This window comes from Thamnophis sirtalis, unplaced genomic scaffold (genome assembly GCF_051295495.1).
Source record: "Thamnophis sirtalis isolate CommonGarterSnake01/CBP01778 unplaced genomic scaffold, rThaSir2_p1.2 scaffold_10, whole genome shotgun sequence".
Lineage (NCBI taxonomy): Eukaryota > Metazoa > Chordata > Lepidosauria > Squamata > Natricidae > Thamnophis > Thamnophis sirtalis.
In genome coordinates, this window is record NW_028261390.1 from 73,388,216 (window position 1) to 73,415,012 (window position 26,797).

The 26,797-nt window shown below is 53.7% G+C and overlaps 1 protein-coding gene across 2 annotated transcripts; it reads right to left on the reverse strand.

The window, feature by feature from the left end:
• Positions 1-3,875: 3,875 nt before the first annotated feature.
• On the reverse strand, positions 3,876-18,699 carry LOC106541918 (solute carrier family 2, facilitated glucose transporter member 3). Of its 2 annotated transcripts, none has more exons than XM_087724920.1 (10): positions 18,029-18,699; positions 14,449-14,544; positions 10,934-11,094; positions 9,780-10,020; positions 9,313-9,475; positions 7,887-8,074; positions 7,382-7,486; positions 6,815-6,916; positions 5,845-6,048; positions 3,876-5,362 (listed from the first exon to the last, which is right to left on the reverse strand). In XM_087724920.1, exons 1-10 carry the CDS (start codon positions 18,086-18,088, stop codon positions 5,147-5,149), a joined length of 1,536 nt encoding a protein of 511 aa, XP_087581046.1. In that variant the 5' UTR covers positions 18,089-18,699; the 3' UTR covers positions 3,876-5,146. The 2 variants fall into 2 exon arrangements, with proteins under 2 accessions (XP_087581046.1, XP_087581045.1); XM_087724919.1 differs by having other exon boundaries at positions 14,449-14,547.
• Positions 18,700-26,797: the final 8,098 nt, after the last annotated feature.

Genomic DNA, 26,797 nt, shown 5'->3' on the forward strand with positions numbered 1-26,797 from the left:
AGTAGGCTCTAACGGAAGAGCGTCCAGATTGGCAAAATACAATTCATTTTAGCTGTACTTTGTTTAAAAGGTGTGAAATGTTTACATTTGTGGAACGAAATTCTCCTAAAATTAAATTCTAGGGATTGTATAGAAATTTTGTATTTACAAAAAACCCAGCGCATTCTAGTCTGGAAAAAGTCATCTTTTGCCCTCCTATTTTTCTCCACCCCTTTTCACATTGACACACAAAACATGTAATTGTCTGATGCACAACGTGTCGGCATCCTCCTTAAACGCCTTTGTTTTGTAACTGACCGCTCTCTGCGTCGTCTCCCCCTCCCCCAGGAAAAGGAGCTGCGTGTTCGGTCCAAAGATTCCTCCCCCCCCCCAACTCTGCAGCCCCCTGAAAGGGCTGGATCCTAAGACCCCCCATCCTCCCACACAAGGCGGGAACTTGCACCTGGCGGGATGCGGGGGGGGAGAGGGGGAGGCATTAGAGGGTTGGGAGGCGGCAGCCCTGCGCCTGCCTTCCCACCCGTTCCCAGGCTCTTCCAGCCAGGCGACCTTGGTGCATCTCTCTCTCTCTCTCTCTCCCCCCCCTCCCACCCTCTCTCTCTCACTCTCTCTCTCTGACTCTCTCTCTCTGTCTCTCTCTCTCACACACACAGACAGAGACACAGAGACACACACACACACACACACAGGGCTGTTGTTCTGGGGGAAATAGCAAGAGGGAGGAGCATTGGATCCGTTTGCTGCCTTAAGTTATCAAAATAATAAAGGTATCAAAATAAACGTAATGAAAGGGGTGCAAATGCATCTTCCACCGACCTGGTTGAGCCTGCTGTGTAGACGCCACATTGTGCATATATCCCCAAGACGCCGGGGGGGGGGGTGTCTCCTCAACTCTCCATGAGCCCCCGCCCACCCCCCCACCCCCAGCTCCAACTCTGCTCCTTTCCTGGGCTCTAATCCAGGGCTGTCCAAACTTGGGAACTTTTAAGACTTGTGGATTTGAACTCCCAGGATTCCCCAGCCAGCCCTGGTTGCAGTTGAAGTCCATAAGTCTTAAAGTCCCCAAGTTTGGACGCCCTGCCCTGACCCTTCCCGGTTCTGGGGGCTCCTCCTGCCGCGGTCTTCAGTGGCACCTCCCCAGCCCTCTCACCAGCTCTGCTCCCTCCAAGGTCTGGTCAGAGGCTCCCAGCCGAAGCCCCTGGATGCTGGAGGAGGAGGAGGAGGCTCCCCAAGGAACCGTCCTAAGTGAAACCTCTCCTTGCGTGTTTAGGGTGGGGGTGGGGGGGCCTCTCGTGGAAAACCTGGTGGCAAAGCTGAAGAAGCCTTGCCCGAAGGCTCAGAATTCCCTTGATTGAACACAAGGAGATTGGCATCTAGGAGGCAGATATTGTTCAATGCCCAGGATGGAGGCTCCATTCACATGACTGGAAAATGGCAGTTAAAAGCCGGAGATAACATTGGTTGAAAAGGCACAAGCCCTATTGGGGAACTTACTTGGTGTGGAGCAGTGGCTCTCATCTGGGGATGGCGAGGGGGGGGGGGGCTGGAAACTGCCAACCTGCCCCCCAGCTCCAGAGAGAGATGCGAACCCAGAGCTCCCCCCTCCCCATTCTTTTCTCCCATGGGGTTTTGGGGGAAATGCCCAGTGGCTCTTGGCCGCTAAACAAAACCCTTCGGGGGAGGTAAATCAGGCTAAATGCCACCAATGCAGGGTTTCATTTTAGCTTTCTTTCTTTCAAAACTTTCTCTTTTTTTGATAAAGACCCTGTGATCTTGTCATTTTGAGGAAGATTGCTCTAAAGCAGCAGGGGTGTCCCAACTTGGGAGCTTTTAAGACTTGCGGACTTAATTCTGGGAGTTGAAGTGTCCACAAGTCTTAAAAGTTCTACAGGGAGAATGAAAACCCAATTCCAGAGACAAAGGTGGCTCTGCAGGGAGCGAAGGCTCCGTGGGGCACCTGCCCAAATGCCAGCAACTCCCGTGTAACCCTAACTCTCAGAGGTTGAGGGGGACGAACGAAGGACGAAGAAGAGGAAGCGTTTGAAGAGTCCAATTTAGGAATAAAAAGAACACAGAGAGAGGCCGTTGGAAATGAGGCAGTCCCGTACGGAAGGCCAGTCCTGGGTTGGATCATGAGACCAAGGGCCAAAAGCCGCCAAATCCCTCCTCAGCACCAGCAATGTTCCTTTTCCACCCCGTTTCCTTCAAAGCTCCAGAGAAGCTAAAGGTCTTGGTGGAGAACCAGAATCCAAACCAAATGGCTCCCAATCCTCCGAGGACAACGACCCCCCCCCCTCCGTAATGCTCTCTCGCATGGATTTGCATGGCTCCATAGCTATTGCCTGACATGCGTTAGGACGTATTCTGCTGCGGCCCTGTGTTGCGTTCTTGTGTTGTGTTGTTGTGTGTTGGCTAAGTCTGGCAGTTGGGAAGCCACGAATCTCCTGGTCCCCTTTTCCTTTCTAAAGGATGCAAAGGCCTCCTCCTCCTCCTCCTCCTCTTCTCGCTCCTCTTTGCTGACCTTCATCCTGCCCGCTGTGGCTGTTCGGACAACCAGAACAGACAAGCAGAAAAGGAGGAGGGGATGGGTGGTAGAGTATATACTACCTTTAGCCTTTATTGTCATTGTACATCATGTATACAAGGAAATTGGTTGGATCTGGTGCAGGGGTGGGTTGCTGCCGGCATTACTGCCGGTTCAGTGCATGCGTCGTGTGTGCATTTGCAAATAAAAAGGTCTGCGCATGGGCAAAACCATTAAGAAAATGTGCAAGGAACAATTGTTCTGTGCGTTCGCAGAACCAAAAAAGAAGATGGCGGCGTCATAGGAGAACCGGTTCGGGGGCGTGGCAGGCCTGGGTGGTTCCCAGGTGCAGAGACCCAGGACGCCAAGCTACTGTCGGTTTGGCTGAACCGGTCCGAACCGGTAGGAACCGACCTCTGATCTGGTGCCCTTTGGGGGCACTAATGGAAGGAAAGGCAGAGAGAGAGAGCTGCAGGGAGTGGGGGGCTCTGGCGAAGGCCCCCCCTGCCCTGAGTGGGGCCAAACTAACCTGGACAGATTTTAACCGGCAGCATAAAATCCTTGGCCTTCCCAAAAATGTCTTTCTTACCAGCGTAGGAGAGAAGAAGAAAACGTTTAGATCAATAAAGACAGGCAGAGAGGCCCACATCCAACCAAAAGTTTCATTTCATTTTATTTTTTGTAAAAAAAATGAGACCTTCACAATAACATTTATGAACACTCTGCGGAAATATCTTCACCACACCAGAAGACAAAAACTTACAAACATACTTCAAATGTGGAATACTTTGCCCTCCCACAGCCCCTCTGCTGGAAGTGGGATAAATAAGGATTTTTAAAAAAAGAATCAGAGCCACCAGGCAGGGCAGAGAGGAGGTTCAGCCTTCCGAAGGGAGATGGGGACGGAGGAGAATGCAGACTATGCCACCTTTAGACAGGTAGCCAAGCCACACTCCAGAAACCATGGTCCCCTGCCCGTCCCTCCCTTTCGCCAGCTTCCAATTAAACCACACACACACACACAGACGCATCCAGGCAGATCACAATTTTTGCGCAGTCTCCCTCCAGCCTCCCTCTCCCAGCCAGGAGGCTGCCCAGCGTCCCTCCAAGCAGAGGGAGATGTCGCTGGGGGCGACTGACCCTTCTCTGGCCAGGACTTCAGGGAGCCTCCTAGAGAAGGAAGCACCTGGCAGGGTCTGGGGGAGTGGGGGGGGGCAGGAAGGGTCCGTTCACTCCAGCGAGGGAGGTTTGCACCCCCCCCCGGGAGCTCCTAATTCCAGCCTTCACCCCCTGGCCCCAGAAACAGCAACCAGCAAAGCCTCTTTGCACTATATAAATATATACTATATAAGCCATAACTATTTACATTCTTTTCAATAAATAAATAGATCAGGGGGGAAAAACTAGTTTTCTTCTTTTATTTGGTAGCTTTGGTCTCTTAAATCCCTTCATCTGAAATCTTAGCTGCCTATTCTTCATCCTCAAATTTTCACTTCTGTTTCATCTAACAACAAAAGATTGCAAAAATACTCTCAAGCAAACAACATCTGATTTTTTTTTCATGTAATCATATCATATAAAGGAGGAAATTAAATCATTCACCAGAACCAGTGGGCCAAAAGCGTCTGGGGAATTAAAAATTACTCTGCGTTGCCTTCTTTATAAGACAAATGGCTACTCCAGGGATGTCTCGGTGGGGGGAGGGGGATTCAAGATGGCAGCTGCAGCGTTAAAGCTCTGCCCCTTTAAGATGCCCTCCGAGGTCCCCGAAGGCAGCCCAGCCATGGCCACTGACACCCCTCAGGCCCCGTCCAGGAGCCCCCCCAGGTGCCCCAGGCAAGTCCTCCTGGGCAGAGGGCCAGACCCCCATCCCTGGGTCGTCTCCAGGGAGCAGAGCAGGTCTCAAGCAGACTGGCTCCACTTGTGTTCCCCATGCGATGCCTTTAACTCCCCCCCCCTTGAAGCAACCACGAGGGGCTGCTTCTCAGCATTATCTGTTGGGGGGGGGTCCCCCTGGCACTCTCCAGGCCCATCACCCAACCTCGGTTTCTTTGGGATCCCACCCACCCCCATCACGGGGGATTAGTTTTTGTTTTTTTTAAGAAAAAAGTCATGCTTCTTTCTAGTCCTTATAACTCAGAGGAGTGTTGCATAAAAATAAATATTTTCCAGCAAAACGATACAAGGAATAAATTAAGTCTAGTGAATAAAAAAAGTAGTTATGATCTTAATTTCCCAATCATAGAAGGAAACCCCCATTGGACAAAGTGGAGCAAAACTCTCCCTTGTTTAAGTCAACTCCAGTGTGTTGCACTTCACCCTGTAGAAAACACCGCGGGACACGAGGAGGAAGGGACGGTCAACTCGCGGACAGACAAGGAACTGGCCTCAAAGACATGAACGACCAACCACAAAAACAGTTCGGCCTCCACACAGCGTAACAAGCATTCCAGGAGCTCGGAGCCATTCCTCAGTCCTCCAGAGGTCTGTGGCAGGAAGAAGCACGGCGGGAGAGAAGGCCGCCTTCCTCTTGTCCCGGTGGAGCACTGAAGCCGTGACGAGGACCAGGAGTCACAGGGGAGAAACAGCAACGGGTACAAAGGGACGAGGAAGGATGGGGGGGCATTAGGCATCTTCCTTAGGCTGAATGCTCGTTAGTTCCACCATCGAGGCCTTGTTGCCAGTTGCTGGAGCCAGGCCATTCACGCTTTGCCTCTCAAACATACTGGAGATATCTTCAAAAGTCCTGCCTTTTGTCTCGGGGACTTTGAAGAAGGTGAAGAAGAAGAAGAAAAGGAGGAAGCCAACGAAGATCAGGAAAACGTAAGGCCCGCATGCTTTCTGCAAGGAAGAGAAGGGAAACGCTCTAAGACAAAGGAAGCCGCTCTGGCCTGCAAGGAACAAGAGTCGGGGCCCAGGCAGGTCCTTTATTCAACAGCCACCACACTGAAACCTATCGTGCTCTGCGACACGGCCAGGCTAGAAGGACGGCACGCCAGAAGAAGAGGAAGCACCTCATTCTCAGGGTCACCAAAGCTCATTCCAGGAGCAGGCGAGGAGAAGGACCTCCCATGGCCTGGTTCCTCATGAGGAGCAGAAGCAAGAACTTTGCTCAAGCCAACATGTGTGCAATGAACTACAGTGAGGCCCACCCTTCAACGTCTTCTCCTTCACCAGAGCAACCTGCAGTCCTTGCCCCCGTTTAGTGCTTGTCCTTTCCTTCTTCTCTTTCCCAACCGTGGGGACCTTTTTGATGGCCAACTTCAGGGGAAAGGAGCAGACTTCACTGTGATCCACCAAGAGGCCCAGCGTGGAGTCCTTACCTCTGCGTAGGGGAAGAGCATGCCCACCAGGAAGTTGGAGGCCCAGTTGCAGAAGCCAGCCACCGCCACGGCTGCAGGACGAGGGCCCTGGCTGAAGAGTTCGGACACAATGAACCACGGGATCGGTCCGGGTCCAATTTCAAAGAAAGCCACAAAGGCCAAAGTGCCAAAAATACTGATGTAGCTGATCCAAGTCTTGATATTCTGCAAAAACAAGAGAGTGTCGAGTGAACCTCTTGTAATCCCAGGGAGGCCCTGGTTGATCCCAACCATCTGCTCACCTGGGAATCAATCAACCAGGGACCTTTCTTGGGTCAGAAGGTCCAAGCAGAGACTGCGCAACTCCAGACTTCTCTGTTGAGCAGAGATGAGCAGCACCCACGGCTCATTCTTATTTCTGGCCTTGTTTGGCCAGGAAAATATTTTAGTCAAAGAAATGGCTAAAAGTGGAGAGGTACCTGGAGAAATATCACACGCCTTCTACACTTTCTACCTTCTCAACACACTTATACTGATTTGCTGGCACTTTGTGTTTCATCAGTTTTGGTTTCAATCTAATTGGCCACTTAAGCATTGGGAGTGTGAGTGTGTGAGTGTGTGAGTGTGTGTGTGTGTGTGTGTATAGTTCATTTTGGTTCCTGCACTCCTAAACCGCTTGGGAGGAAGGCATCTCAAGGACTTTCTCTTCTTCTACAAACCCTGTAGAAGGGAATCTCTTATCTCTAAAAGGCAGCTGTGCAAAGTGGCCTTGATTGTCTTATTTCTACGCTTGATTGCACAACCTGTGACTGGGAGGAAACTTGATTAGTGGTTTCATGCATGGCAGGGGGGTGGGTGGGTGGGAGGTGGGAGGTAGAACCCCTAAGAGATGCAGCTCCAGACATGAAACTGCCATTCTGTTTCTCCAGGCGTGCAACTTCAGTCCAAATTGGGAGGGGGGCTACCACGAACCAGAAATGCTGCCACCTACCTTCAGCGCCAGGGCCACAGTCATGATGATTGCGCAGACAGCCATGCCTCCTAAGCCAACCAGGTGGAGGGTCCGACGCCCCGCCCACTCCACAAGGAAAAGCTGCAGAATGGGGAGAGGAGGACACACAGGATTGTGGTGGGCAGCAGGTCTCCCAACTGCCACCGTAGGGTCAGATACCAGGGAACGTTCCAAAAACTCTCCATGAAATGGTCAATTGGATCCTGTTGTGGTGACCACCGTCCTTGACTTCATTTACTGCACCCTCTGGAACCCCCTCTCAGCAGGGAGGTCCAGCGTGGGGCCACATTTTAAAGGCAACCCACACGTGCGCCTTTAGTGTTCATCTGATAGGCATCAGAATGTGATGAGCCCATCCCAGGTCAACTTGTTGGCCACACTCGATTTAAGCCCCATTTTTCTTCTTTAACATCATGGCTCCCCACCAGCCCTCAAAGCCGCCCCTGATATTTTCTCCCGAAAGATCCTCCAGATTTCCAGGAGGGGTTTTCACCTCAAACACCACCCCCCAAATTCAGGGTGATCCCATCCTCTGCCACCACCTACCGACACCACAGTAAAGACGGTATTGACCACGCCGGCCCCGATGGTGGCGTAAACTGGTTGCTGGACTCCGGCATCTTTGAAGATCCCTGTGGAATAGTAGAAGACCTAGAAGGAGGAGGAGGAGGAGGAGGAGGAGGAGGAGGAGGAGGAGGAGGAGGAGGAGAGCGGATGGCGGCATTTAGAAGAGGGAGGACAATTTGAGCTCTGCGAGAAGGACAGGAGAGGGAGGGAGGACTCTCTTGCGCCTCAGTGAGCGCCATTTCTTTGAAACCAGGAACCCAAAGCCAAACCAAAGTGCCAGGCCACCACAGGAAGATCCCCAAACCCACAATGGTCACTGCGCACTGACCCCTCCTGCCCCTTTTGAACCACGCAGCAGAGGGGGGCCTGCAGCGGGCATTCTGGCCTTATGGGTGCCCCTCTTATGGCTGCTCTCCCGCCTTCACACGGACCCAGCTCCTCCGGTCTCCCGCCAGAGAGATGACCGTCCCTCGGGGGGACCCACCGCGTTAATGCCCGAGAGCTGCTGCGAGAGTTGCAAGGCAATGGCAATGATGATGGCCTGGCGGTAGCTGGGGGAGCGGAAGAGTTCTGGGATGGTGACTTTCTTCTCCTGGGACATCTTGGCGCTTTCCTCCTTCATCTCCTGGATGTCGCTGAACACGTCCTGGACGCCTCGCAGGCTCTGGAGCACTGAGGGGGAAAGGACACATGTGGCCGTCTCACTTTGGAGGGTCAGTCCTGCAGCCCTCTTTTCTCTTGGGTCTCTTGGCCTGCCACACTTTCTGTTATTCTACTGGGCATTTTCTATGGTGGGGAAATGGGAGGAGGGGATTGTACAGAGTGAGATGCAATGTAGCCATAACAAAATTCCTTCCTAGAAATCCAAGGTCATCCTTGTCTCTGCACTTGGCCAGAACTGGGTGGGTGGAAGCTGCCAGCGTGGCAGTGGGAGATCGGCCCATGGGATGGACTTGTGGGTGTGGGGGGCAAGATCTTGAACTTTCAACTGGGTGGAGAAAATTGGGAAGCTTTCAGATTCGGGTTTTCCCAGATGTGCCAACGTGGCTCTTTTTAACAAATTGGAACTTTGAGCAATACTTTGCCTTGGACTCTGATTTAATTTCAGATGCTGTTTGGAACCCTGACACCCGGTTTATGTCTAGAAAAGATTCTTCCTGACGGAGCCGCTCGTCCTGCCCTGGTAAGGCAGCAAAGGGAGAAACAGAAACCCCTTCGCTAGCACTGGAGTTGACGGACAGCTAATAGTCCATCTTTCTTGGCCGGGAAGGAGAGGCTTCTGCGCACACATGGACTTTTGTGCTGTGCAGCGTTCCAGCGTGCCAGAACCTGATCCGCAGGACAAAGAAAGAATTGTTCCTGCCGGTTCAGCAGAGGGGGGCAAGAAAGGCGGAGATCCAACTTCGGAAACCACAGAGGGACCTCCTGCCCGGAGCCCTCCAAGATCTGGAGGGAGCAGCTGTGAAGACTCTGTTGCCCTTTTCTCAACAAGGAGGAAGGACAGCTGGGGTTTGAATCCAGCTGTGCCCTCCCCAGGAACCCTCTTCTTAGCGGGCAGAAGTGAAATCCAGCAGGTTCTGACACGTTCTGGAGAACCGGTAGTGGAAATTTTGAGTAGTTGGGAGAATTGGCAAATGCCACCTCTGGCTGGCTCCAGAGTGGGGAGGGAATGGGGAGATTTTGCAGTATCCTTCCCCGGCCATGGCCACCAAGCCACGCCCACAGAACCAGCGGTAGAAAATTTGAATTTCACCATTGTTAGCGGGTATCCGTTTGCCAAGTTCTTCCTCGTGGCCGACCCTTTCACTTACTGCTAAAATGCTTTTGGGGTCAGCCCCTGCCTGACAAAATGTTTTGCTAAAAGAGGCGTGCCTCTGCGTCGCTCTGCAGGGCGGCCACAGAATGAGTACCTTTGACGGCCTTCTCCTCCTCCATCTTGTTGATCAGCAGGAAGCGGGGGCTCTCGGGGCAGAAGGGCAGGGCCAGCAGCTGCAGGAGGGCTGGGATGACGGTGAAGCCCAGCAAGAGCGGCCAGAGTTTCTCCGTCCCCAGGATGACATCCAGGCCAAAGATCTGGGGGCAAGAGAGGCCCCGGTGGGGGGGTCAGGCCCCAAAGCCCTCAAAGCCCCAGAGGCCAGGAGGGAGCAAGGCAGCTCCCTGGAGAAGCTCCTCCGTGGGGCTGCTGAGGCTCAAGGGGGCCCTGGCCTCCCTCCGCCCAGAGCAGACCCAGACGGTCCGAGGCAAAGTCCTCCCCACCAAGCCCCAGACCTCGTGGGGCTCATCCCGCCAAAGACTCCTCTCCCTTGGAGCGCCCATCTCTTCTTCCCCAGAGAGGCAGCCATCTGCCTGCCTGCCCGCCTGCCGAGGGCTGTCTCACCTGGGCCACCAGGATGCCCACCACGATGCCCAGCTGGTTCAGGGTGCCAAAAGCCCCCCGCAGGGCAGTCGGGGAGACTTCGCTGATGTACATGGGCACCAAGCCGGTGCAGAGGCCGCAAAAGACCCCGACGATGAAGCGCCCGATGATCAGCATCTCCATGGCCCAGGCCAGCTTGGAGCAGCCCATCAAGATGCCAGCCACGATGGCCAGGACGTTCGCCAGCAGCATCGAATTCCGCCTGGACGGGAAGGAGGGGAATGTTGGAGGGAGAGAGAGGATTGGAGGAAGCGCCAGGAAAGGGCAGAGAAGAGAGAGAGGAACATCTGGGGCGCCAGCACAGCATTCGAATTCAGGCTTCATCCAATCTCTGGGACAGCCGCGCTCGGCCCTTCATGGCAAGGAGGCCCACGGGGGACTCTTGGCGTTGGCACCAGGGGCTGGAAGTCCTGGCCTTGTGGGGGAGCCACCCCAGGCACTTCCCTTGTGGCGGGGCTCAACCTCCCCCCCCCCCCCCCGGTCGTAGCTTAATCTCAAGGCCCCCCTTTGGACTGGGGCCCCTTGCCCGGTTCCTCTCCCACGCCCCTCCTCTGCCGTTCTTTTTTTTAAAAAACAAAGTTTCTATTTTTCATCACCAATTTTAAATTCTTTTATAAACCAAATGTCACCTGGGTTTTCCCCTTTAACATCCTCTCACGTGCATAATTCATTTTGCATCATATTCCCATTTTCCAATTTCAGCCATATTGTTTTTTCATCTTAAATTTAAATTTCTTCTTAATACATAAACAACATCGTTATTTGCCCCTTCAAAGGTAAACCAGATTTATCGTTTCATTTTCCATCTGTCATTTCTATTTTACTACAGGTACCGGACAAATTCAATTTTTATACAATCAGCATTTAGCTTAGTTACCCACAATTAATAATGTTAATATAATTCCCTCACATCTTAGTTAGCTACATACCATTAACAATGTTGAAACACATTTCATTTTGTTCTTTCCCTTCCTCCTTTTCTAACCCTTTTCTCTCGGTCTCTCAAAAATCCCACTTCTTTTACGGTTCTCTTCTTCCCCCCCCCCCCCATTCACCGGCTTCTTCTTCCTCTCCCTTTCCTTCTTTTGATGCCTCCTCTGCCGTTCTTCACCTACCTGCCAAATCGGTTGACAAAAAACCCCACGGAGAAAGAGCCAATCATCCCTCCGACTGAGAAAATGGACACCGACAGGGACCACAGGGCGGTCAGGAGCTTCTCCGAGATGTAGTGTCCCGTCCGCTCCAGCGATGTGTCGTTGAAAAAGCCCTTGATGATCTGCAAGGACAGAGTGGGTGGGTGTGCTGTGTACATGCGTACAACGACAACAGAGCATTCTTCTAAAAAGGGAGCTCAGAGTTTCCGAAGCGGAAGAAGGGAGCAAAATGTGGGGAAGCGGAGAAGGAGCACGGTCAGACCACAAGGACGGCCAGGGGAGGAGAGGAGGACAACAACCAACCCAGGAGGTCTCACAAGTTCCCCTCATCAGGGCAGATGTCAAAAAGACCCCTGAAGAAGACCCCTCCTGCAGAGGACGAGGAGCTCCTGCCCAGGCCAAGCGCCCCCCCTCTCCTCCTCCTCCTCCCCCCCCCCCCGGTTTCCCAAAGGCCTTCCAGAAAAACAAGCAAATGGGGAGGCTGCCCACTATGAGGCCGGTGGTTGCGTTCACCCAACGTGACCCAGAGGGTCTTTGGCTGCTGGCCACCCGAAGTTCACACTCCTCCTCCTCCTCCTCCTCCTCCTCCCCCAAAGAGCAATGAGGCATCAGGGGCCACCGGTGGTGGGACAGAGAAGCACGCAAGTCCTTCCTAGTATCTACTTGAATAGCAGCATTCCTTGCCAATATCAGGTCCTCAAAGACTTGGACTGACACAGCTCAGGCTCTGTTTTGGCTAAGTTGGGACCCAGTTATCTCTCTCGAAATCGCATTTTCAAGAAGCTCTTTGTGCTCCTCATCCCATTCTATGAATGGCCCCTCATTCTGGATAAACTGCACGACAAAATCGGAGTTGTGCTTTCTGCCGCTCTGAGAAAAACCTCCAAGGTGGTCGTTTTTGGAGAAGAACAGGTGCCAAAGGAAAGATAATCAGACCGTAGATGTTCCCAGGATGAAATGAAGATGTGCAGGCGGAAGGCAACAATGAAGGCATCCAGGATCCAAAAAACCAGGAGGTTACTTAAGTAGATCCTGGCTGGGTAACTTTCAATGTTCAGACAAGTCAGGTTTTTCTCAATCCCCATGAGAAACTGCTCGCTGTCTCATGTTACAAGGGTATCTTCATCCGACCACACAGGGGTCTCCGATGCTTCTCCGATACCCACCAGGTTCATTCCATGAAAGAAGGGCTGGTAGATCTAAAAAGCTACGTTTCATTATGGGCAACTCTTTAAATGTACCCACAGTGTTAAATTGCTGGCAGGGCTGTAAAAGGCTTCCTTCCTTAAAAGGGAATTGGGGCTTTGTTAAAAGGGGGGGAAAGCCCCTCTCTGGCCGCAAGCAGCCCCCTGCCCACCCTGGACTGGATCCAGCTGCTCCTTTCAGGGTGGTACATACATGTGTGCACACGTGCGGGATCCTCTGCGCAGACACCAGGGGGCAGCAGGAGACCAGCCCAGAGACTGGCGGGTGAGCCAGGAGAGGAGCCCGTCTAGCCCTTATCCTGTCTCCTCTTCCCCCCCCCCCACCATGAGCGTAGAAGGCAGGATGCGGCACATGAGTCATCCTTTGGATGAGTGAGACTCACGCATTTCCTCCTCAATTCTTGCCATTTTCATGGCCTAATTCAGAGACAAATTATTTTGGACTCCCCTGAGTCATTTTCCTTTCCCTGTTGTGGCCACAGAGGGGGAAAAGGACAGCTGGGAAGGCTGGCAGGATGAAGGAGCCGGAGAGATTAAGGCTGCCGGCCGTTCTCTGCCACCATCATCCCTGGCAGTTCTCCTTGGTCCTTCCAGCCCCCTGTGACTCAGCAGATTCCTCCCCCCTCCCCAGAGCCTGCCAAGGATGCTTCACGGCTGGTCCCTGCCTGACCATGCTGGGCAAAGACGTCCAGCCCGCCTGGGTGGCACGTGGCTGGGGAGGCGTCCTCCTTCCTGGGAATGTCCTTGGGAGACTGGCTTGGCTTGCCAAGATGCCTCAGCCCACAGAGCCTCCCCCCCTCCCCAGCTGGCCAGAGGTTTGAAAGAGAGCAAGGGAGGGATATTTATCTCCAGCCTTGCAAGGATCCATTAATGCAGCTTTACAATTGAAATAAGAACTGCTCCGGGGCTCCTGGCTGGGTCCCTTCTCTGGACTCCCTGGCAGGGTCTCTCCAAAGGGCTAGAATCCCAGAGATCCATTTAATCTCAGCTGGAGTGGAAGATGATCCCAGGATCTTCTCCACTGCCCACTGCGGCTGCTGATGGATCTCCTTTGGAGGTGGGGGGGGGGGGTGTTATCCTTCTCAAACGGTTCCTTCTTTTTAGATCCTGAATAAAGGGGGTCATTTCCCCCCCAAAATGAATCTAGAGTGATTCTCATTCAAAATGCTCAACCATGCGAGTTGTCCAAAAATGGGGTGACTTGGCGAAGTTCTCCCGAGGGGAAGGTGAATCTCACTCCCCAAGGAAGGAGGACACCCAGAAGGCGCCTGATGAGACCTCAAGGGGACTCCTGGCGGGGGAGGCCTCACCGCTCTGTCCTTCCCCAAATTCTCCCTCCCCAAGGGAGGCTCAGCTGAGGCAGCCCCTCTGGCCCAGGATCCCCCCAGGAGCCCTCCGGCCACGCAGGGACTCTGCAGAAACAACCCCCGGCACCCCCGGGAGAGGAGGGAATTCTTCGTGTCCCCACGGAAAGAGGAAGGGCTGCAGCGGCTTCTGTGGCGGGAGGCGCAAATGGCAGCAGAAGGGGAACATTTCGAGGTCCGGAACCAGAAGGTGGAGACGGGGAGGCTCCCTTACCCCATTTCCCCATTTGAAGCCCTTCCCGGCTGCCTGGGGACAGGCCACTCTCTGGCGGGCCCTCCCCGAGCTGAAGGGAAGGAGGGAGGGGGGCCCAGCTGTTGAAAAACAGCTGCCAGAGCCAGGCAGCCTCATCCAGGCCATTGGCCACAGCGGGGGCTGCTCCACCGGGTGGGCGGCAGGTGCCGGGAAGGCCGAGCCTTCTGCAGAAAGGGCCCCTGGGGGGGAGAGGATCCTCCCCCTCTGAGCTCAGCCGTGCAGGAGCCCCCCCCCTCCCCCCCCGCCTGTTACTCAGCCCAGACACGGAGTCAGTTTGGCTTTCAGGGAAGGGAAAGGCCTCCTTGCTGCCCCCATCCCCGCCTCTGAGCCGGCCTGGATGGACAGAGGGCTGCCAGCTTCTGGCCTCGGCCCTTTTCCCCCAGGAGATGCTCCTTCCGCTTCCACGAAAGCCCCCGAGGCTCCGTGTCCTCCCCTTTCCCCCCCAAACAACACGGCAATGAGGAGCTCTCCACTCTCCCCCCCCCCCCCCGCACAACTGGAAGTTCCTCCTCCTCCTCCTCCTTCATTCTCAGGCGCCGGAGCGACTCCAGGGGGGCCCCTCCTCCCCCTGGCTCTGCCCCGGTGGCTCCTCCCCATCATCTCTGCTGCTGCTGCTGCAGAAAAGCCCCCAGGAAGCCTCGTCTGCCCCCTTACCTGCTCAGGAGCGTTGATGACTCCCGTATTGTACCCGAACTGGAGGGATCCGATGGCTGCCACGGACACAGCAGCCAGAAGCGGCAAGGTGATCTTCTTCTGAAACGACACCAGGGCCACAGTCAGCGTTTCCCCCCCCAAAGGCCAACCGCCTCGCGGCTCCCCTTAAGAAGGCAAAGCCCTCCGGTTCACCCTTCATGGGAGGGGGGGCTCCAAGCCAGCCGGGACCCCTGGAAACAGACCAATGATGGCGAACCTTTCCGGCACCAAGTGCCAAAAAGAGAGCCCGTGTGCGCACACCTCGGGGACGTGGCCCAGAAGAGGAGCTGCCCAGAGGGCATGCCGGCATTCGCACCTGCACCAGGCAGCTCCTTGTATGGTTTTCGGCATGTGTGTGTGTGTGTGTGTGTGTGTGTGTGTGTGTGTGACGATCAGCTGGCTGGCATGGATTCGCATGTGGAAACCAGAAGATCAGCTCTCCCAGTTTCCAGGACTGCCGCACGTGCAAAAGCCAGCTGATCATTGCGCATGCATGCGCACCCTTAAGAGCAACGGGCAGGCGCGCCATAGGTTTGCCATCACGGGCCTGAACAGTCCCTGGACTTCCCTTGGCAAGACCTCAGCGGCTCTGCCTCGCCTGCTCCTTCCCAGGGCTCGGGGCGGAGGGAGGAGAGAAACTGTGGGTGGGGGGCAGCTGGCAGTCAGGGTCCCTCGGCTGCTGGCCTGAACCCCCACACCCCACTCAAGGCACCTCTGGGGCACCGTCTCCTTCTGAGGGTAGTCAAAGGGCTTCTCTGCCTCTTGCCAAACTTCTACGGATGCCCAAAATGCCAAGAGCCTTTCCGCAGGTGGGACCCCCACCACCAAATCCTCAGATAAAACCCCTTAAGCCATCTCATCCCTTCCATCCCCCTCCCGTTATCCTTTCCCCAGCAGATGGGCTGACTACCCGCCCAAGAGCCCATGTTTCCATAGCAACAAGTAAAATGAACCATTTGATTCCTCCGCCCCCCCAGAACCCCCCCCCTTGCCTGACTCCTGGGTCCCCTTTGGGCTGGAGGGAGGCAAGCCATGTGGGAGGCCCCTATTATTTCAGGCTACTAGTGAAAAGGATCCCTGCCCTTGGTAGCTGTCACTTTGCACTTCCAAAATTAGGGAGTTCTTTTTGTATGTACGTAATAATTTTATCAACTATTACAATTAAAAATATAAAAATGAATAGAAACTGAAAGAATACAATGTTTAAAAGTGCAATAATTAAAAAATAGAATTAGTAAAAATAGAGTATATATATATATACGATAGATAAAATAGTTTCTTTCTTCACAGCAAAAAAGTATAAAGAATTTATAAGTAACTGTTCCCCTTCTATTAAAATACCGCAGACGATGCCTTCTTTCCCTCATCCTTTATTAAGAGTTACCAGAGTTAACAATGTATCTACTTTAACCTTGATCAAATAAACCAACTTTAAATTCCTTCTTTTTAACAAACGTAATCTTTAATCGCTTCAGATAATGTTCTAGAGCTTGATTTCATTATTTTTCTTCTCTCAAAAGTCTTCAAAATGTTAACGTCTGTTTTGTAAATCCAGTGTAAAATAAGTATCCTGGTTACTCTTTCAGTTTATATATGCCTTGTAATTATTGAGACATCAACTGGTTTCATTTATAAATATCCAGTGTAGGATTTTCCCATCTCATTCTTATGGCGTGTCATTTTAAAGGTGTCATCTTGCATGACATCTTTTAAAGATAGCCTATAATGGCAGATTCTTTAGAAATTAGCTTCGGGGTCCACAGTTCAAAAGCATCTTTCAGTACGTCCAATATTAAAGTTTTCTGCTTCATTTTATTTTAAGTCAGAGTTAAGTATTGTGCTCCTTTAATTATACTCTTTAGTTCTTTCTGGTTCCCTCTAGTGTCCAACCTTCAAAGTCCCATCCTATCTTTCTTTTTTTTAAAGAATGTATAACAGCATTTTTCCACAGAAAGTAGTCATATTATTAATTTCAAATTTTAATTTCAAATATATCAGGACTATTAATCAGTTTGCAACTTTCTAAAATCAACATTTTAATGAACCTTTTGCTCTTTATTGCACAAAAATGTCCTTAAACTTGCATTTAAAACTTATTTCACTAAAGATTGAAAGAAATTCAACTAGTATTGTGAAAACATGTTTCTCAACAGTCCTAAAATCTAAAAACAAAAATAATAAGCAATTTCCAAAAAGTGATTAGAAAAGGAAGTTACAAATCCAGTGTCCTTTTGAGGGCTGCAAATTGAGCAAGTCGCCTCTTTCCTCATCTCCCAGAGTTTCAAATTGACTGCAGATTGCCGCCTCCCCTTTAGGAGCAACTGTTTGGAGCACTTGTGGGTGATCCCAAGTTTTCTCTTGGTCCAGGGAGGAGGAATCTTTGCTCCCAGTGGTGTTCGGCTTCCTATTTCTTCCCCATTATTGTTTGCCTTTTAACTGCTTTACTGGCCTGGTTTGCTTGTTAATTTTTGTGATGCTAAAAGATAGCAGAAAGAGGCAGCGATCCTGTACTTCCACGGTTGCACAAATAGATTAAAAGGGACATTGAGAAGGGATTTAGTGCCCACTTTCATGATTGAGGTTGTGTCTTAAACCTCCAACAAACGTTCAGCTAAGGCTTCTTAGCACCCCTCCCAGCTACCACTCTTAAATACTCTTCAAAACAGGGAAAAATTACCCAGCAGGCCAAGGAAGGTATGTAAATTACCTAAGACTGAGGGCGAAGGGCTAAGGACCAACCCTAAGCCTAACCCAACAGCAGCCCTGGCTACAGAGCTACAAACCACGTGGCTCTTCCAAGGTCCGAAGGATTCCAGGCAACCAGACGGGGGTCCTGCCTGCTACCCCCAACGGAGGGAGGGGGGGTCTTGTTTCAGGCCACCATCCTTTGCAGCCACAACAGTAGAAGTGGGAGGGGGAGGCAACCAAATGGCAGGAAATCTGCAAGCGAGCTGCTCACCCCCTCCTCTCCCCTTCGCAGGTAAGGGGCCTTTGCAAGGAGGGGGGTGGATCTTGCCCCCCCTTTGCGGGGCGCTTGTTCCATCCCACCTCCAGATGACCTTGACGCCCGCGGAGGGTCTTCGCTAAGACTTCGGACGGGGGAGGCAGCCCTAGACGAGCCCGCCTCTCCCCCGGTGCCCTTCCGGAGCTCCAAACCACCCGGCCTTCGGTCTCCCGTTGCCCCCTTCGCTCCACCAACCCCTCTTCCTTCTCCTCCGAAGGAAGCCCTGCAAAGCAGCCGGCCGAGGTAGCCGGAGGAGTCCGCCAGAGTCCTCGCTGATACGGCCGTGGCGACTTTACAGCCAATGCATCTGGGGAAGCGACGCCCGTCCCTCCGCCCGGCTTCCCACGCGGGATTTCGAAGCCCCCCACCCTGCTCGGGCCAGAGGCCGATCCTTCCTTCCAACCAATGGCCCCTTCCCTGCCGGGTCCCCCCAAGCACTCTTGGCCCAAGCCCAGCCAGGCAGCCCAAAGGCCGCGCCTCTTTGGCCGCCCAGACCCTCGGGGGCCCCGACCGCCCCGCGACGCCCCCAGCGCTGACCTTGCTCTGCTCGGGGGGGCCGTCCGCCTCCATCCCTCGTCCGACCGTCGCTCCGTCCATCTCCGCTGCAGATGCGCCGACTCACGTCCGCCTAGATGCTCCCGCCGCCTTCGCCGCCTTTATGGCTGCTGGGTCCGGCAGGGCGGGGGCCCCGTCGGAAGAGAGGCGCGGCTGCCTCGCCCCCCGATGACGAGAGCGGGGCGGGCGGTTGGGCCACCAGACGGGCGGGGGCGGCTGAGGGGCTTCCAGCCTCCCCTCCCTCCCTCGCGCCGGGCTGGCGGGCCAAGGCGGCCAGAAGAGCCTCGCAGGCCAGCGCTCCCCTCGGCCCCTCCTGAGCCGGCGGGGAGGACCCGGCAGAGCCCCGAGGCTCTGTTCCAGCGCCGCAGCCGCTGCAAAGCCGGAGAAGCGGCCCCGGCTCCTTCTCCAGCTGCCCGCGCTCGGAAGCCGCGAGGAGAAGCTGCCCGGGCGGATTGCGGAGGCCGGCGACCCTCGGCCGCCCTCGCCCCCGGGCTTAGCCCGTGCTGAAAGCCGCTCGGCCGAAGGGAGCCCGGAGGGGGGAGCGGAACGGGGCAGCAGCCGGCAGGGGGCTGCTTGCTGCCTGGCACGGCCGAGGCTTCCTGGGGGCTTCCCCGCTTTGCTTCGGTCTCTGCCCGTTTCTGCTGGGGAGGGGGGCTGGGGGCTGGCGGGGCTTCTTCCTCCCAGGAAGCAGAGCCACCGAGCGGCGGCTGCTGAGAAAACCCCCCGGCACTTGTGGGCTTCCCGAGTTCCGGCCCGGCCGCTTACGAGTGCGACGTGCCGCCTTGCGAGGTGCCCCCCCCCCACCACTCCGAGTGGAAAGATTCGCTTCAGCATCACCACCAGACGCCGCACTGCCTTGCTCAGTTGCTATGGCAACCAGCCTGGCATCCAAAGAAAGCAGCCCTGCCAGGAACAGCAGCGGCTTCGGCTGGCACTTCCCTGGGTCACTGCGCCCAAAGGGACAATGAGGCTCTTGGTGGACTTTCCAACAGAGCCGAAGTCTCTGGGCTGGAGCCTTCTGGGTGGGGCCTACAGAATTTTACAGAGCTGAGGAAAGTCCGAGGGATGCCAGGAAAGCATTTTCTCTGTAGGAGGGATGGCAAAGGTTAGCCCCATCCATCCATCCAACCCTCCCAGGTGTTTTGCTCAAGTTCTACCAGGGTTTTTCATTCTAGGCCTAAAGCAAGTCGGGCAGGGGTTGCCAGTTGCCAGCCTCCCATCCTGTTTGGCTACTTTTTGTAGACTAGAATGGATGTGGGTGCTGTAGAAGGAGATGCTGCAAAGCCTCTGTACCATCTGAGGGGTCATTTAATTATCTCTGAACTGTTGCACTCCATTAAAAAATGGAAGTGACAGTGAATGGCCAAGGATAACACTGAGGGTTAAAAGGCTCATCATTGTATGAAAATAATTTTAAAAATACAGGTGGTTTTCCTTTTCTGAAAGTAGGGTTAATAAATATTAATAAATATAAAAGTTTTTGCCCTCTGATGCTAAGGAAAACTGCAATTGTCAGAAATATCTGCCCAACACTTGAATAATCTACCCCAAACATCCCACAAAAGTGGGGTGATAGACAGGCAGGCGGGGGGGGGCTCAGAAAGAGACTGTTATCGAGAGTCTGACATTCAGGATGAATCGGCCCCCTGGGCGTCTTGGGGAAAAAACGAATGGATATCCAAAGTCCGGTCAGGGAGACCGATGGAGCCACAGCTATTCTTTCCCCCAACATCTGGCAAATCCAGGTGATATTTTGGACACACCTGGCACAAATGGCACTCCAGGTTGGAAGCGAGAGCCCTGGGAAAGACGGGCGTTTGGCTTCTCTTGCTGTTATTTCTCTGCACAGGATGCCAGCTGTGGTGAACCAGCTCCACTTACACCCTTTGGAGCAGCCGTCCAAGACGGTGCCGAATGCTTTGGGTCGGAGGCTGCATCACAGAAAAGGGGGAATGAAAAACAGGAAAGGTAAAGGAGGCTCCATTTTGCCCCAAGTAGGTAGCATTCAAAAAGAAAAAATGAAGCCATGACACGGCTACTCAGGGTTAGGGTCAGGCAGATTTATTTATTTATTTATTTTGCCTGTGCACAAAAGGTGTGCGCTTACTCAAGTAAAGCCGTTCTATAATTAATTTCCCAAGAAGTCAGAGAAGCTGTTGGTGGCTGTGTGTGTGTGTTTTGTTTATTAACTGGTGATGAAACCAAAAGGGCAAAAGTGTAAACAGGAAGAAAACCTCTGAGCTCCTTTATTACTGCTAAAGAGGCAAGAGAGGGATCTGAGCCACCTGTTGGTTTTCACCTGTGCTCCTCTCAGGGAGTGTTACCGCCTGGGGAGGGGGGGGCAGCTGGACAAACCAGCCCAGCACTGTGTGTGGCCGAGTGGGGCAGTGGGTGGTGGTCCAAGCAGAGCTTCTGAGAGAGAGAGAGAGGCCGCAGAGGCCGTCCAGCTTCATCGCTACGCTCACCCTTGGATTTGGCAGTTATTTCTACCTGTGGAAACAACAGATCGATTTTTCTGGCCATTCACATTTCACTGAGTTGCCAAATGAAACTGGAGCCGAAATGTTGAACAGAAGAAATGGTCAGATGACAGCTAGGAATGGCGAATTGCATCACGCTTGACACTTTCGGTAATTTGATTGCAGCCGTCAGAGAGGAGAAGACATCCACAGCCCCTCTTCCCTGGCTGGGCTGCTTTCCCGACTCCTCCCCTTCAGGCCCACAGAACAGGCTCCTTTTTACCATTCTCCAAATTAGCCTCCAAACCAGTGGTGAAATAATTGTTACTACTGGTTCTGTGGGTGTGGCAAGGCTTGGTGGGCGGGGCTTGGTGAGCATGGCAGGAGGAGGATACTGCAAAATCCCCATTCCCTCCCTACTTGGGGGCCAGCTGGGGGTGGAATTTGCCGGTTCTCCGAACTACTCAAAATTTCTGCTACTGGTTCTCCAGAACCTGCCGAATTTCACCCCTGCTCCAAATCCTTCACCTTCTTTGTGATGATGCTAAGGAACCGGAACAAGTCCTGAGAAGACTGGTAAAAAGGAGTCGGTTCTGCTGGGCCTGCAGGAGAAGGAGTCTTCCGACCCAGGACAGAGAGCCTTCTTTCTCGCTGTTCTCGGGACTTCTTCTCCACCGGCGAAACCACCGGAGGAAGTGGGGGAGATCATAAGAAGCCCACAGGAAGCCAGAGCTGGGCCTCCAGGAAAGGGTGGGGTGGGCCACACGAAGTCCTTAACCTGGTTTTTTGAAGTTCTCCGTTCGAATGAGCGCACTCAAAGTATCAGTCAAGGCTTCGTCTTCCTTGCCGGGGGGGGGGGGGGTTGGGGGAGTCTAGAAGTGGATCCTACTTGACAATCTTTGCAGTAACCAAGAATGTTCTAAGGCCGTTCCAATTTTAGGTGGTCAGCAGATGAAGTGGCATCTCTTCAGGTAGGCTTCATGGAGCAGAAGGGGAACGGTCCAAAAAGCCAGAATGACTTTCAAATGTGTTGCAAGACAGGCAGAGGGTGGGTGATCTCGTGGCCAAGGCTTGATCCTTTGAGGACCTTCCAATCTGCACTGTTTGCTGCAGAAGGGCTGCCACTCAAAGGCCTCCAGCTCAGCAGGGCGCAGAGAGAGTTCAAGCACAGGCTTTTCCCACATCAACTGGGAGAAGGAAGGAAGGACTCTTGTCTTCGGAGTCTTTATCCACCCCTCCCCTTTAGTTGTGGGGTTGTGTTTTGAGTGAGCACCAATGTCTGGGGGCCCCAGCCCCCGCCCCCAGTATGAGGGCCAAACAGGGCCATTCTCACAAGCAAAGCCCTGAAGGGCATTTGAGTCAAGCCTCCCCCCCCCTGCCAATCACCGCAGGAAATCTGCAAAGCAGGAAAGAGATACAAAATTGGCAGGGTGGTGGTGGTGGTGGTGGTGGGAGTTTCACAGAGGGGTACTTGTTGATGGACCCTGGTTATTCCCCCCTCCTCCTGTAAAGTGGAGACTTCCTGCCTTCAGTTCTCTTGTCCTCAGAAGGGCCCTTAAGCTGAGCTGCCCCCCCCCCTTTGCTCCTCCCTGCACAGAAGCAGCAGAGGCAGCCCCAGGCGCTTCCCCCAGGCATTAACAGTTGTGGGGGGGGGAGGCTGTAGGGTTGGGGCAGAGCAGTCACAGCCCCTCCCAACAGGTAAGCTTCCTTCCAGGGGCCTGGCTGGTTGCTCTTCCCAGTCCCTCTGGCTGGCCGTCAAGGGCAGAGTGGGGAGGAGTGCAAGGCCCTCGTCCCAGCGGGGAGTAGTCTGGTTCTGCATTGCACCCACGGGTGTTTTCAATGTACCTCTTTACTGCCAGAGAAGGAGCAGAGAGGCAAATCCTAGGAAGGGCCGAATGGAGCTGCTGCTGCTGCTGCTGCTGCTGCTGTTTCCCTTCCTTTCCCTAAATAGCCAGGGGCTCTCCGGGTGGGTTGAAGCGGAGGGGAGCGCATGCTCTTCCGACGGGGGCTCCCAATGGGGGCCTCCTTCAGCGTCAAGCGAGCGGCGCAAGGCTGGCCCCGCTTCCTCCCCTCCCAGGGCCAGCGAGGCTCGTCCGGCCCAGCAGCTCCCGGGACTCAGAGAAGCGGGAGAGGAGGGCGGGCTGCTCGGCCTCTTCCTGCGGCTTGGAGCTCCGGAGGCCTCCCTGGAAGGTGGCTGTTTGCAGCGGAAAAGCGGGGCCGCCCTGGGCATTGACGGCCGCAGGGATGGGAGGAGAGCGAGTGTCGGAAAACAACACAAGGAAACACCTGAAGCGGCCGATCCTGCAGGCGAGAGGGGAGAGAAAGGCTGCCCCCCCCTCCCTCCCTCCCTCTCTCTCTCTCTCTCCCTCCCTCTCTCCCTCCCTCCCTCCCTCCCTCCCTCTCTCTCTCTCTCTCGTATGATGATGGAATTATCACATTCCAAAAGCAGCAAAGCCAAAGGCTTCTCCAGCCATAAAGTATCAAAGCTTGTAAACTACATTACACAATGAAACAGATTCTTAAGTCAGCCACAAAGGAAACGTCTCGTTTTTGAGAAAGGAAGCGGAAACTAGGGAGTCATTTGCAACCTCGAAGCTTAAATGTTACAATTGCTAGCAAATGCCTGAGAAAACATTTCAGCCACAGCAGAGCTGCGTTTTCAAAAGCGCATTGCAAATCCAGCATGACCTCAGCATGAAAGGGGGGGGGGGAGCGGAAGGTGACGGAGAGGAACAAGGGTCTTTCACCGAACAACAATCTGGGAGGGGAGAACATCCAATTGAGGAAGAGGAGGAGATGGCAGCAGCCGAGGCTGAGGAAGCTGCTGTCAGGGGAAGGTCCGAGGCTGGAGTTGCCATTGGAGCTGCTGCAGAAAAGGGAGGAGGGAGCGGCCCACAGAGAGCCGAAGGGCCACCTGGAAGCCACCATCATGCTGAGCTTAAAAACGCCTGGAGGGGAATGCCCAGCAGTTCTCGCTAAATTCTTGTGAAAACGGAAGGAAAATGTGTGGTGACACAGACAGGGGTGGTGGTGGGGGGGGGGGAAGTGGGGGAAATTTCCTGCAGGGGATGAGTCAGAATTGGGCTACTCCCAGTGGTGCTTCCGTGCAGAAATCTCCTCCTGGCCCCAAAGCACAGAGTTTTCTCCTCCCTCAACATCCAGACTGACCCACCCTAAGTGATGTCCTTGGACCAGGGAGATGATGAACCTCTGGTGTTCTTCAGTCTAACCGTGGGTCCCGCCAGAAGCTGCGTGGGATGAGGGGACCCAGGTGTTCCAGGAGCTGATGCTAGACGGGGGGGGGGGGCTTTTCTCTGGCTGCTCCAGGGGCCTCTTGGGAAGCAGCAGGCCTTCCACGGAGCTCCCAGCCCAGGAGCTTGTAGAGGAGCAGAGAGCACCTGGGTACGATCAGGGCAGGGAGCCTGCCTGGGCGTGTGGCAAAGGTCAGGGGGCCCAGAGGCTGGGAGAGGCTGGAGTCAGGAAAAACTGGATACAAATCATGACCTGGGGGTGGGGGGAGATTACTATGCAAAGGCTGTGCCCCTTCCCCATACTTGGGGGGAGGGTAGTTGCAGGAGCCCCAGGGAAGAGCCCCTCCTGGGTGAAGAGCCATCTCCATTCCTTCCCTAGGTTGGACCCTGCCTGAGGGGGAAGGCGTGACCCCCCCAGCCCACTTTGAAGTTGATCGCTGGGATCCCTTGGAGGTGACCGGAGGTAACCTCTCCCCCACTTCCCTGGAAAATGTTTATATCCCTTACCTGCCAGCAGGTAAGGGAGGCACTGGAAGAAGACTCACACGCCAGGTGGCCCCTGGTTGCCCACGTTGTTGGGAACCGAATGGGACAACTCGCCTGCAGGACAATTCAAGAAATGCAAAAGTTAAATTAGTTTCAATGGAACCGTGGCCAATAATAAAATAAAGTAAATCCTTAAAGTAAAATAAACAAATACAAGAGTCACTATTTCAAAGAAAACATGGCCACCAATGAGAAAAGTAATTCAATGGAATGATTCATACAGGGTCGGATTGTGGGCACATGGCTTTGTCTTCACTTATAAATTGTTTAAATTGCTGGCAGTCAGCTGCAACCCAAAGGTGACTAACTTTTATCAGTTTGTTTATGAACCTTTACATTTAGAAATTGTCCAGCTAAGCAAGCGTAGATGACATCAACTCTACAGCACTGGAGACTCTGATCTGGCTCCCAAGAATCTCTCCCCGTTAAGAAACAGGTGACCGACTGGCATTTGGGTTGGTTACGAAAAATGGATCTAAAAAATATTCTACAGCATCATCAGAGAGAGAGAGGGGGGGTGGAGGGGGGATAAAAAAGTAGATGACCTTTTGGGGAAAACAGGTCGTGTACCCATTTACTGTAGGAGGAGAGAAGTGTGCTTGAGGGTAAACTAGAAGGTGATTCTTGAGTGGATCTTGGTGTGCCCCCATTCCTAATTGCACCAGGAATCTCCTGGCTCAGTCCAAGCTGCCTTCATGCCACCTTTGCTGGCATCTCGCACAGTGACGTGGTCCTCAGCTGAATTGGGGCCAGCCAGGCCCTCATTTAGGCTCCGGACAGTCAGAAAATGGGGGCTGCTTCCTAGTTTCTTTTTTTAAGTTTCTTTTTTTTTAGTTCAGTATTTTTTTTCTGAATTTTGATGTCTTGATCCAGAACATTCATGAGGATCTGCACTGAAACTGCTGCCAGGGACTGCTGCCACCCCAATTTCTGTTTGGTCAGAGACTTCTGCTGCCTCAGGAGGCTTCCTGGCAGTTCATTGCTGCCTCCGGACAAGCTAACACGTCCAGCTGGAAACATGCGTTTTTCTTTTTAAACATCATCCACTTTGGCGGGTGGTTTCTTTGAGGAAAAACAGAGATTATTTGGACCCCACATCACTGCCAAGAAATTCCTCTTTTCTATTTATTTACACAGAAAGTATCAATATTCAGAATGAATATTTGCACAGTTTCTTTGTTTCCTGAAATATTTTTCCAGAAAAGCAAGCCTTTTCTACAAGGGCCAGTCCTCACCAAGGACTAGACCAGTGATGGAGAACCTTTTAGACTGCGTGCACGCACATATCCAAATGGGAAGGTGCACACATGTGCAGCAGAGACCCAAAGACAGCTGGCCGGCAGGAGGCTCGGCATCCCAACACCAGCAGCGTGGCAAGAGGCCTTTTCCTTTCGTGTGAGCTTCTCCTTGGTCGTTTGCAGGGAAACAGCAGCTGACGGAAGAAACGCCAAGGAGACCTGACCTGGGGCGATGGTGGGCATGCCAGCAGAGAGGGCTCTGCGTGCCACCTGTGGCAGGGGTGCCATAGGGCTGCCATCACGGGATTGGACACAGCCCCATCCACATGCAGTCGGGACTGAAAGTGCTGGGTGAGAAGATGTAGACATGAGAAGATGCCGCCTTCTCAGCCGTAGTTTGTCTTCTTAATCCACCCATTTAGCTTTGGTGGGAAGACGATGCTTCCCTCACATCCGACATCCGGGAGGATTTGGCCGAACCTCTTGCCGAAGGGCAGCCACCAAGCAGCGGTGGGAAGGTGGATGGAGGCCAAGGCTCTCTCCCTTGAAGGAGCCCTCGCACAAGAGTGTGCAAACATGCTGTGTTTGCTTCCTTAGGACTCCACCCCTAAAGATTTTGTGGTCCTGTTTAATCAAATAAAGACCTGGCTGAAGGTCAATGGGAACCGTCCAGTTTCCTCGTGGAAGGACAGGGGTCAGCGGGAGCTCTGCTCTTCTACGGAGGGGGGCAATTCCAGCCCTCCCACCCACCCACCCACCGGCTCCTCCTGGTCTTCCCTCTGAGCATGGAGGAGGTGCACAAGCCCCTCTTGGCCACCACAATTGTGCAGCCTTCCCTCTCAAGTTGTTATCATGATTCAAAGCCCCCCCCCAAGAGTTCTGTCAAAAGGTTTATTTCATTAATTCGTTGGTCGAACTTATCAAAGAAGTCTCAGTACCGGCACCGCAATAATAGCAGGAAAACAGGGCCCAAAGCCCGCCCCCCCCCAGGCAGCCGAGGCTGACCTCCACGGGAGGCTGTGGGCGGTTGAGGGGAACCCCCCCTTTCCCGCGCAGTCCTGCCAGCTGTGGAAGGTGAGGTCGGGTTACTCCGGAGCTGTTTTCCACCGCGGCTTTTTATGAAACGGCCTCAAAGTCAAAGATAAGGCTGGGAAAGAGGCAAACATTGGGGGGAGGAGGAGGGAGGGGGCCGGTTTTAAACCAACCCGGATGAGGCCGACTCCCAAATCCGGGACCAGGAGACCCGCAGGCGCCCCA